We start from the raw sequence: 12,789 nt of genomic DNA, 5'->3' as shown, positions 1-12,789 counted from the left end.
AAACATTTAATAAATGATGTATGCCAAGTCAGTTGACAATCACATCTACTGTATCTGCAGGAAGGGAAAACTACAATACAATAATGTCATGAAATGAACAGCTGATATAAAATACATAAAAAAGTAGACAAATTAAAAGTCAATGCACCACACCATCACACAAAACAGACAATACCAGAAGGTGTGCTCTCAAATCTGTCAGGAGGCCTCCTCCAAATTAATAGCGCACAGGAAATGTATAGACTCTCTCTCCGTACTATATCAGGACGTAAAAAAAGTATTACATTAATGCCCCCCCCCCCCCCACCTCCAAAAGAAAAGAAAATCACAAACAAAAACAAAAAATACATATAAATGAGAACACCTCTACCTCCTCTTCAAAATGCACTTAAGAGTAACAGGGCTTTGGCCTTGCGGTCCGGGCACCTATAGACGTAATACTGCTCTGTTCTGTTCCTGATTAAAAATGTGCAAAAATAATTGAATCATGGCCTAACACAGTAAATGTCACAAACAGTGACACACAGTATAGTATGCTAGTTGTTATTTGACATGTTTTGAATGTCTTCATTCCGACATTAAAGTGCCGGATTGAAGGACTCTGATGGCCGAGAAGGAGCTGCGGATGCCGACCAGAGAGATGAAGTTGTGACACTGCACCAAGGCAGGCCTGCACTTAACACTGGCAATGGCAGCTGAGCTAAACTACCGGTAACTCAAACAAAATGCACTGCCAAATGAAAATGCCTGGGAGCTTAGACAGCCAGTGCCATTACATCAGATAATGATATTAATGCCTGATACTAAAATTGAACTAAAAATGGAAGTCAAACACTAAATAAAATTATAATAAAAAATGATTACAAATAATTCCCTTGGCCCAACCTGAATTTCTGCTCCTACTAGAGAAGACTGTTTTCAAATGAATTGCAGTTGTCTATAATGCAGCCTATTAATATAAATGGAGTAGAAATATAAAGTAAAGTAGTAGTATAAAGTATGATTATCTCAGTGTCTGAAAAGGCGTTGGTGTGTATGGAATGCTTTTATCAGTATACAGTCAAAACAAACAAACAAAAACAAAACGTATTTAAAACAGGGATGGAAATATTAGCAAATTCAAATTAGCAATACCTTTCATTCTATTTTAGTGGCTCTGAATTCTAGTCCTTAGGACCCAGACAGCAGCTAGTTTTCTATTCAACAAGTTATCTAATTGTTAATTGTTCAGGTGTAGAGTAGCCCCTGATTATACAGATACAGTATAATAATAATATCTGGTTCTGGATCTGTTCTGGTTCCACAGGTGTGCATTTGAAAACAACCATTCTTTTGTCCTATTAAGACCCCCCCTCTTCAAATTACAGGTTTCACAGTGATTCAAAGCAAAAGTCCAAAATCTTATTTCAAAGCCACGCTGGATGGTGGTAGTGGTACTTGTAGGGAGAGGGGAAAGGAAATGAGTCTGTTCTGGTGGTGGACTCTGGTTCTCAGCCCGTGACAGACCTAGTCTGCCCGCTAACGTGGTCAGTATCTGCAGTAACTGAATCAGTTCTCAGTGGGGCAGGGTGTCTTCAAGCTAGTTCAGATCAGTTCAGTTGCGATGACACAAATCTCCCGAGACAACATCTGCCAACAGACTTCTGCGATGGGTTAGTTCACACCAGTGACGTCCCCAGGATTTACATTTAGGGCAGGCGAGATCCCCCCCCCCCTTCCCTCTATTACCCCCAAAAAAGAAATTCAGTTCAAAGCTTGTTGGATGCGTGACTTTGAGGACATTAAGCACGCATTTTCGGTTTATTTGGATTTTTTAGGGGAGGCGAGATCTTAGTTGGGCAGGCGACCGCCTGCCCTGCCTCTACAGTGGGTACGCCACTGGTTCACACTGCTGACATTATTCTCTGCAATTTTCTTAAACTGTATCATCTCATCGGAGATTTTTCTGAATACTATTTCGGGGGCAGCTTAAGCTTTTAGTTAGATCGTACAGAGAAAGGATACTGAGGGCAGAGAGACGAAATGACACAACAAGTCTCTCCAGTTGGAACCGAACAGCGTGACGACTAGTTGCACATTTTGATCTTGAACAGGCCATGAAAAACGAGAGTCTTTCCTTCCGCCTTTAGGAGCTTGGTGCAGTAACTGGGAGCACATTGCTCTCAAAGTGTCCTTGGTTGGTGATGTTGCCAGCGGGGAAGTACCTGGCCACCACAAAGGAAGAGCCATCTGATGCCACGGCCTTTCCCACACCCAGCTTCGTAGTGCTCTTCCAAACCATTGCTGTGAAATGACCTAGAGAGAGAGAGAGAGAGAGAGAGAGAGAGAGAGAGAGAGAGAGAGAGAGATTAAGAATGTTACATTCTGGAATGAAAATAATCATTACATACATTCTTTCATCTCTGCAGTAACTGATGAGACCAGGGAGGGTGGGGTCCGAGGGAGCGAGAGAGGTGGTGAGGAGGTAGAGAGGGGGAGAGAGAGAAGGCAGACGGAAAGTGGAAAGACGATGACAGAAAAGACGGAGAGATGAGACGATGGGGGGGAAGGGGGATGGGGGGGCTGAGGAAAGAGACAAAGCAGGGAGAGGACAGAAAGTGAAGAGTAATACAGGAAGAAGTGGGGGGACAGAGAGAGCGAGAGCGAGAGAGAGACACACACACACAGAGAAAATGGTAAGATAAGAGCGAGACAGACAGAGAGACATTCTGTTAGTACATGGTATATATCTCCTCTAAATATTTACAGTCACCAGGCTCTTCAATCTCCTCTCTCTCTCTCTCTCTCTCTCTCTCTCTCTCTCTCTCTCTCTCTCTCTCTCACATATTAATCCTTTCATTCCTCTCTCATGAGTCAGAATGGGAACCAGTCCAAGTGTGATGGAATGAGGAGAATCATGTGGAATTCACCAGATTCTGTTCCCCGACTATCACAATGCAATGCCCTTCATATAAGAGTTCTCAACGGGCCTGAGAATTAAGGCCCGGCCCTAACTGGGCTCTACTGGGCCAGCCGGGCTCGGCCGAACAATTACCATACTTTTAGGCCCGAAAACCTGAAAATGTGGCATGCATCCAACAAGCTTTGAATTGAGCAGATTGGACCTTCCGTTCCAGAGATAATGGCTAAAACATCTTGAAAACGGCCACCTTCGCCGATTTTCGATCGAGTTTTGGCCATTGTCGCCTGTTTTTCTTTAATAACACAGGCTAGGAAGGTCGTACAGCGACAAACTAGATACCTGAGCAAATTTCCCTTTTAGCTGCCGTGGACATTGGGTTAGAGAAGAGCAGCCTGTACAATACCTGTACTGTAACCCAATATTGCTCATACTGCTCACATTAAATAATATATTTTCTCTTATTCCGCTGTATGTAATGTGGAAGTGATACGGCACACTTTCATCCCCAGCACAGCCCTGGCTGTTCACTCTGACACACATACACATACGGTTGATTGCTGTCGATTCACAGCCTGAATGTATACTGTTAAACAACCGGACCCTACAGAAGAACAGTGAACGGAAAACAATTCGATCAATCTTTAAGATCAATCAACAGATAGCTAGAGTTAGGTAGATAGGTACATCAACAGAGGTGGATAAGTAGCAGGTAGATGCATGACGGAGTGCATTCTTGAACATGTAGTAGCTCACCAGTGCCAGAGGAGAATCCAGGGCGGTTGAAGTTGTACTGCTTTACCTCATCGTACCAGCGGTCTGACACATCCTTTCCTGCACACACATGTAATATAGTTGATATACAGTATCCACTCACTGCTGTTAGTATAGCCCCACGTTGCCACTTGAATCGCACACACACACACACACGCGCACACACACACACACACACACACACACACACACACACACACACACACACACACACACACACACACACACACACACACACACACACACACACACACACACACACACACACACACACACACACACACACACACACTCTTTAGGCAACCAAGACCAAAGCCTTATTTGTAACAGAGGCATGATAATGTAAGTATATACTTATAGCTGAGGTCTGAGCTGTTTCAGCATCACACAATGCTGAGCTTTGGCAATATTCAACTAGGCATGTGTAGCAGTAGTGGCTCAGAGCCTCTGCCTGATGACTAAACACCTAATATCTCCCCCAGCCAAGGGGGAATGCCCCTTTAGGCTAGTGGTTAAGATGTTGGCTTTACATGCGGGAGACCTGCGTTTAAATCCCAGGTGTTACACATGCATGTATTTCAATGCATGACACGCCTTTTAAAAGCTTACAATCTGCACTTTCATAATGAGTAAAACATTGAAAAACAACCTTACTTTGCTCATTACAAAATCAGCAAAGTATGGTTATTTAGAACGTGCTATGCTTACTAATACATTAGACTAAAACAATTCGGCAGGTCAGACACATTCAACTGCCTTTCCTATCGTAGTGCAGTGACCTGAATTTAGGGGGTCATCCCTATGTTCCCCGGGTTCTATGTTCCCCCACTAAGGTTAAGGTTAGGGTTAGGTTTAGGTTTAGGGTTAGGTAAGCGGGGAACATAGAACCCGGGGAACATAGACACGCTCCCAAATTTAGTATTAAAGGAGTAGTTCACCCAAAAAAAACTTATTTTCTATCAATTACACACCCCATGAAGCATTGAATCCATGGAGATTTTTTTGTTTTTGTCACATTCCTAAGCCAATAATTTGATGACTGGCAGAAAGACGTATCCGGTAGGAGACTCAAAGAGTTTCCTTTGAGTCCGCCGGTCATCAAATTATTGGTTTAGGAATGCGATAAAAAAAATCTCCATGAATTCAATGCGTGATGGGGTGTGTAATTGATAGAAAATAAGCCATGTTTTGGGTGAACTACTCCTTTAACCATGAGGTCAACATGCATGGAATTAAAGGTTCATTAACATTGCTAACATTATTCTTTGTTACAACATGTTGTGACAACTTTTTGGCATCCTGATCCACAGGTTACGAAACAATGACGCAATCACTTATGCAGGTACGTGCAACACACCACCCACGTGTTTATGGGTAACTATGTACATAAACATATAGACAGGTACCATTTGTATGATCCAATGCTACTCTACATTGTGTGTAGTGACTAGTGAGGTGTACAAACCATCTTATTTTGAGCTAAATAAACACAGACGACTTTCCTGTGCATCTACCGTACAGTATAAGAGACACGTTATAAATCACACATTGTTGTGCAGTGAGTCATAGACTGTGAGCTCTCATACACACCATAGACCACCAGTGCTTTCCAAACTTTTTAGCTCGAGACCCAAAAGAGAAATGTCTAGTGAAAAGAGCAGATCTACAAGCTCACAACGTGTTGTATCGCGGTCCGTTGTGAGCTTGTAGATCTGCCATTTTTACTAGTTCTTAAAAGTTAAGTAAAGTATTTTTTAAATCCACAAAAAAATAATACTCATAATTCCACACACAATACGATTATTATAATCTTTAGAAAAAAAAGATTATAATAATTGTATTTTTTTGTATTTTGTATTTTTTGAAAAAGCAGGTCCAGAGTCCCCGACCCACTGATTGGGAAACACTGCCATAGACTGTGAACTCTTATGCACACCACAGAGACACAGTCTGTGAGCTCTCATCTACACCACAGTCAGTCATAGTTGTTGGTTCATGAGGAGGACAGACTGAATGCAGAGCCTTCAATTTAGAGAGAACAAACACCTCAAAGCTGTTACATGCCTGTCTGTCTGTCTGTCTGTCTGTCTGTCTGTCTGTCTGTCTGTCTGTCTGTCTGTCAGTCAGTCAGTCATATGGCCAGTCTGCAGTATGTAACATGACCCATTTTGTACAATTGTGACCAGATGCCAGGATAAAGACTCACTTATCTACGATTACGCCATCTCAACATGACTCAATACACGTGGTGAAGTGAGGCTGATTCAGCTAATGATGTTCACACCAGTGGAATATTCCATTCCACACTCATTCAATTATGTGTGTGTGTGTGTGTATACCTGGTTGGTCATAGGAGGCCCAGGCCAGATTCTCTCCACAGCTGCCCCTGCTGGACTCCACACTGTGTTTCAGGATGCGTGTACTGGCCAGACTCTCTGCATACCTACACACACACACACACACACACACACACACACACACACACACACACACACACACACACACACACACACACACACACACACACACACACACACACACACACACACACACACACGTAGTAAGCTTGTAGATCGACTATTTACAGCATGCGACATCGTCTTACGACTACAAATTAGGCTTAAGACAGACAACAGACAGACACATAGTAGGTACATGCAGGTACAGTACCTACAGACCTCATACATGCACACATTTGGATCTACTGTACCTTACAAATACCCCAAACTCATGCATTAGAATTGATAGGGAGGAATCCCTGAGCCTTTGTATCCTCTGCTCAACAGAGGCAGCAGAAACAGCTATCCACGTCTTTGTAATGATGTCTTACTTACACGCTTGAGTGCACTCATGCTCTTTAGGGTCTGTGAAAGATGCTGAAGTGTGTGTTTCTAATGGCAAAGCTCATTTTAAAATTAGATGATATTTTAAAAGACTAGTGTTCATGATTGCGTATTATTGGAGTTATTAGCAGAAGGACTTGTATGCAAAAATGTTAACATAGTTAGATGGTTTAATGACTTAAATATCAAGGATATTAATTACCTGATATTTTGATTGATTGATTGATTGATTAAACAATCAATAGCTTCTTTGAAGGTTCAATTGAAATTCTGTTCCCAACACAACATAACGTAGTAAAGCGACCGAGTACCAAGAAAAGCGCAATATAAATTTGATGTATTATTAATATTACACCGTAAAATCCTGAGTGTTAATTTGATGTACAATTGGACCCTTGCAGGTCTATTTGTACACACTCAAAGAGTTGAATTAACATTGAGCACTGAGGATTTTACCATGTATGTGCTCAAGTAAACACTGGCATGGCTTATCAGGTGTGGACTAACTTAAAAGTCTGGCACTGTAGTGAAAACACAGCTCTATTTTCTCTTCCAGAACAGCCAGTGTAAACACTTTACAGTAAACAGTCAGTGTTCCCCATTCACAAAACTGCAGCTGCTGCTCTGCTCACTGTCAACAGCTCTGTGTCTCTGGACTCACTCATTTGGGTGAATGGCGTTCTGAGCCAATAAGCTCAGTGAGTTTGTTTAGCAACGATGGTTAGTATATGAGGTGTGAAACACAGTCTATCAATTCATCAAGTTCAGAGAGGAACGATAATGACTGCTTAATTGGCAGCAACAGACACATTACCGTGTAATGTTTATGACAGGACAGATGAGCCCACTTGTGTGTTTAGCAGTTAATGCGTTTGGCGACTTGAGCTTTTAAACTATGACTGTTGTCCTGAGCGATTGGACACTCAACATTATGTGAAATGATTGTTAACTGAGCTGCTAATTTTCCCTGTTTGGTTGTGTGTGTGTGTGTGTGTGTGTGTGTGTGTGTGTGTGTGTGTGTGTGTGTGTGTGTGTGTGTGTGTGTGTGTGTGTGTGTGTGCCCACCGTGCAGCCTCTCTGCTCAGCTTACGGCTCATTTTGAGCGGAGGAGCCTGATGTTTCTTCCTGTAGTCATTATGAGCCTGCAACAACTCATCAGAGAACTGCTTTGATGCTGAGAGAGAGAGAGAGAGAGAGAGAGAGAGAGAGAGAGAGAGAGAGAGAGAGAGAGAGAGAGAGAGAGAGAGAGAGAGAGAGAGAGAGAGAGAGAGAGAAAGAGAGAGAGATGGTCCATTAACCATCCAAGATTTCCCAAAATGAGAAAAATATCTGCTGGAAGTCTTCTTGCAGAATTGTGCAAAAGACAATACTTAATAGTTCACAGAGACAGCACCAACATTCAGGACAGACAGACCGCAATCAATCTGGCACATCCAAAACTAGAAAAAGTGCTCCTCGGCGCACAGGTCTCCGCCAGGTCAGATAGGTTATTGTGGCCTCCAGGTGGCGCTATAATAGGCCAATGTGAAAAGGGTGCCATTTCTTCTTAGGCCTTTCAATCTGACACTGCATTCATGATTTGAGGCATTTTGTTCCAAAAATGCGTTTTGCTATTAGACCTGCTGGTGGCGCTATAACAGGCCAATGTGAAAAGGGTGGCATTTCTTCCTCGGCCTAGTGGGAAGGTGTGCGCAAAATTTCACGGCAATCGCACGCTGCGTTGATGATTTGAGGCATTTTGTTCAAAACGAACCAATCCTGCAAACTTTGGAAGCCAATCTTAGCCAATCAGGATAGAATATAGAAAATCGGACAGATCCGCGTTGATCACATGACTATATAGTTACCGTGCACCGATTTGGGTGAGGTTTGGACAAAATCTGTAGGAGTGATATCCAAAAATGTGTTTTGCACAAATCGGCCTCCTGGTAGCGCTATAACAGGCCAATCTGAAAAGTTCGGGGCAGAGGCTCGGCTTTGGCATTCCAGGGAGTGTGTGTGCACAGTTTCGCAGCGGCCGGGCTAACGGTGCCGGAGATTAGCTGTTCACAGACAGACACACGGACGCACACACGGACGGACGGACAGACGGACGGACAGGGGGTAAAACATACTCTCTCGCCATGCCTTTCGGCCTGGCGGAGACAATAATATTACAGGTATATGAAATATGGGAACAAAACCCAGTGGCAGAATAGCTGACCGCTGTGGCTGGTAGGAAAAAAGAAAAGAAAAAAAAACATAGACCGGTTATTCTCAACCATTTAAGGTTAATTGGTCAGATGGGTGGGCCGCGGACGCTTTCAACATTTTCAAGTGGACCCTGATCGAGAAAAAGTTGAGAACCACTGACATAGACAATGTACAGACTGGGTGGACACAGCCTGGCCATAGAAACTGGCCATCATGCTGAACTGGCTACCCAGCTGTGTTTTGTAATCAGGGAGAGGTTGAGACAGAATCTCACTTCTTAATGTAACGTGAAACAATATCTATCCGGTTCCTATCTATCCATCTATCCAGAGTTTATCCATTTCCCTGATCCTCAATAACTATGTTGACTGTTGTCATATACAACTTATACAAGCTGTATGATTCATTTCTCTGAGTCATTACATGCGTAAAAATATGACCAGCTCCCCATTTTACTGGACTCATTCCTTCCATGCATTAGAGACAGAAAGAGGGAGAATGAGACCATAAGACAGAGACAGAGTTAGAGATAAGATGGAGAGAAAGACAGACTGACAGATGATGATGTGTCTCCAAAATGCATGCACCCCCCACCCCCTCCACAAACACACACACTCTGACTGTGGCACCAATACACAGGCATGCATACACAAGAACCACAAACTGGTGCCTATCACTCACAGGTCTATTCATATGTCTCATGGCCACTTGCTGGAGCACTTACAATAGACTGATTGACACACACACACACACACACACACACACACACACACACACACACACACACACACACACACACACACACACACACACACACACACACACACACACACTTTTACTGCCCGCAAATGTTCTGTTTCCTGTGGCTCTGGACCCAGAAATATGCAGTGATTTTTACTGACAGTGTGGCATGGACTGCATTGTTCCACGCATTCATCATTGTAATGTTGTTTCTTTATTGGGCCCTGAACAGTCATCCAGTACAGCTGTATTCAGTTACTCTGGCTATTTACACCTCTAGTCAGGTTGAAGCTGGGAGGGCTGAGGAGCTATGCTCACATTTTATGATGTCACCCAAATCTACAGTCTGCAGTGGTTCTCAACCTTTCTAATTTCAAGGACTTCCGTAACCAAATTGGGCGTAAGGGTCCATTTGTAGTTACAGACCTGTACAGCCTGTTATCGAAACTCTGAGGGTCCCTGGATCGCGTGATAGTGAAATGCAGCGAAATTCTGCCAAGACCTGGAAAAGACGCGCTGTGATTGGCCAGTAGTCACTTTGAGTGGCAGTTGGGGCAAACGCTCCCCCCAAAACATGATTTACGATTCTGTGCCTATCGGTACATAACTCGGACGGCGCTGAGTCGGCTTAAGCGAACTTCGCAACGTTCGGCATGGTAACTTGATTGCTCGCTTTAGCTCGCTCATGGTGCCTCTCGTGGCTCATGTTCACTTGAGACGGCACGCCTCCGACACGGTCCAAAACCATACTTTATCGGCAAAAATAAAAATAGTCTGCGGTTGTCGGAAAAAGAGTGCCAACAGCGCCGCAGGATTCAATCACGGGGGGTTGGAGACGGCAGTCCAATGCTCAGAAAGGCACGCCAACAGACCATTTATAAAATTAGGGTTTTGGGCTGTATTAGAACGTGACAACCCCCCCACCGTCCCCTCTGGAGGCGGAGTTCTTGTTTTCTGGTTTTTGCATTCAGCCAATCGCAAGGCAGGGCGGGGCTTGGTAGAATCTTGCTGTAGAAAAATATCAGCCCCTGGATCTACAGTATGGGCTAATTAGCATAATACCAGTATAAATCGGCCTGCCCTTCTTTTAGAGGTGCACCAAAACTAACTAAGGATTGTGAGGGAGTTGTCAATCAAACCTAGTTTATGCATGCCCACACAGCCCTGAAAAGAGGCGTATTCATGCAGCCACAGTAACTGAACACCTGAGTGTAGGGCTGCAACTATCTCATACTTCTGCTCCCACTGTCTTTGCGATGATTGGGAAAATGCTGTTTAACTGAGTCCCATAGTAGTTGATAAGTACAGCCTAGGTTTACTTTTATTACGAGTTTCACTTCACTGAGAGTATGAGTGATGATAGGAATGTGGTGTCATGATGAATGACAACACTGTTACAAGAAACAACAGGGAAGGAAATTACACCAACACTTTGTACCGTTAAGTGTACAGTATACCTTCCGTTCCTTACAGCCAAAAAGAGCTGAGCTCACACACGCGCACACAGTTTCTAGGGGCAAAGTTCTTGCTGAGGCCAAATGAATGCAATCAGAGTTAGTCGTGGCAGAACAGTTTCCACTTACCTGACTTTCCCATGCTGCTGTCTCAGCTCTCTCTCTCTCTCTCTCTCTCTCACACACACACACACACACACACACACACACACACACACACACACACACACACACACACACACGCAGTGTCCTGCTGTCTTGTCCTTTCACTTTCTCTCCCTCTCTCTCTCTCTCTACGGCCTGTTATTCTGAACGTCTCTCTAATGGCTGACGCTGTGGAACAGCTGCTGATGGTAATAATCTCCTCCTCAGCGTTTAACACGCTGCCGCAACCTTCCCATTTAGCTCTGCTAGTGCTAACCTCTTTTCCACTTTTCACTACTCTCTTAACTCTTCCTGTATCTTCCTGTTCTCTGTATTGTTCCTCCTCCCCCTTCTCCCCCCCCCCCCCCCAAACAAACAGTAACTGTCTATCTTTGTGGAGCAAATGAGAGCACACACCCTTTTTCTCTCTCACTCTAGTCTAGTCTACACATTCTTGTAACTGAAAGGGGAGCCCCGGCCCCCTTCAGCATGTGGTTCTGATGACATCATCTCTGTGAGACATGTCCTTATATGGGCCCGAGATTCCCTCATACTGTGTGATTTGGTGGCTAGGGCACAGTTGTACTGCTTAGTCACTTTAGTTGGGATGATGGCCAAACTGTGGTTGTAACACATGAAACCACTTAAATCCCATAGGGATCCCCCAGGGGTCTATAGCCTTGGCCTACTTGGGCCCCAACTCCCCCCTCCCCTCTACAACAAACCTCTTTGTTGAAAACAGCAGATCTACAAGCCCACAACGTGTCACAGTGCCAACTGTTGTGAGCTTGTAGATCTTTGACCTCATGACATGCCCATAATACGGACGCCGGATGCTTTGTGGTTAAAGCACTGTAGCTGCTGAGCTAATATTCTCTTTGCTGTTGACATAGCCATCTCAACTTACAATGTTTACAATTTAAGCATAGCAGTTTGGAATAAGAGTTTGCCAACTCTTGCCAGGAATTAGAGTGTTAAGAAATCAAGTGCTACAGTAGGCCTATAACGGATAGCATATCACATGTAGAATCTGTCAAAATAACATACATCTGGATAACTAGCATCTATACAATTACTGTAGGCAACAAGTACAAATAAATAATTGCGAGTTTTTGTTGTTCTCTTGTTTGATCTCCCTTCCCACTTGCCCCGCCCCCTCTCTTCTTCCTCCCCCTCTTCTTTCTATGGAAATAACGTTGCGATGGGAACGATGTACGAAAGCGAATTGACCTGACCCATTCTGATTCTGAGGGAAAGGGGGGGAGTCCAGGGTTAAAAGCCATTGCCGTCCAGGGTTAAAGCCATTTAAAAACTGTAAGAGAAAGAGTCATTAGTGCCACAGTTATTTTATTTCTTCCTTTTCCCTTTATTTATTCAAGGAAGCTCTCTTTTTCAAGGACACCCTGATCACAGCATATAAAATGCAATGAAAATGTAATGAAAAGCAGTAACAAACATTTGAAACCACATTACAATGTCACATACAGTATGCAAATAAATATAGTGTTACATGAAACAGGTGCAGTCAGTATGTGTCCTCAAGAAGCACCCTACATGTCTCTATTGAGACCAATCGAACCAGTTTCAGAGAGTCCATTTGTGTGGAGCATAATAAATGAAAGCAGTATTTCCTTGTTCACTGTTCTTGTTCACTGTTGTGTTTGGAGACCTTGTAAATACCATGCTTTTTGTTTTGTTGTTCAAAACAAGTTTAAGGTTAATTAGAGCAAATGAAACCTGT

At 43.6% G+C, this 12,789-nt stretch overlaps 1 protein-coding gene across 1 annotated transcript; it reads right to left on the bottom strand.

Annotated features, from left to right (window-relative positions):
* Positions 1-51: 51 nt before the first annotated feature.
* Positions 52-11,355, bottom strand: glipr2l (GLI pathogenesis-related 2, like). Its single transcript, XM_084051953.1, has 5 exons — positions 11,034-11,355; positions 7,582-7,690; positions 6,013-6,116; positions 3,656-3,733; positions 52-2,295 (listed from the first exon to the last, which is right to left on the bottom strand). Exons 1-5 carry the CDS (start codon positions 11,044-11,046, stop codon positions 2,126-2,128), a joined length of 474 nt encoding a protein of 157 aa, XP_083908079.1. The 5' UTR covers positions 11,047-11,355; the 3' UTR covers positions 52-2,125.
* Positions 11,356-12,789: the final 1,434 nt, after the last annotated feature.

This window comes from Gymnoscopelus microlampas, assembly GCF_963454915.1.
Source record: "Gymnoscopelus microlampas genome assembly, chromosome: 3".
Taxonomy (NCBI): domain Eukaryota; kingdom Metazoa; phylum Chordata; class Actinopteri; order Myctophiformes; family Myctophidae; genus Gymnoscopelus; species Gymnoscopelus microlampas.
The sequence above is the reverse complement of the archived record's forward strand: the minus strand, read 5'-3'. Positions and strand labels throughout refer to the sequence as shown.

Coding starts and splice junctions, on each gene's coding strand:
- glipr2l (XM_084051953.1), bottom strand. Junction 3,734..6,012: donor GGCCTCCTATGACCAACCAG/GTATACACACAC, acceptor ATGTGTGTGCAG/GAAAGGATGTGTCAGACCGC. Junction 2,296..3,655: donor TGGATTCTCCTCTGGCACTG/GTGAGCTACTAC, acceptor CTCTCTCTCTAG/GTCATTTCACAGCAATGGTT.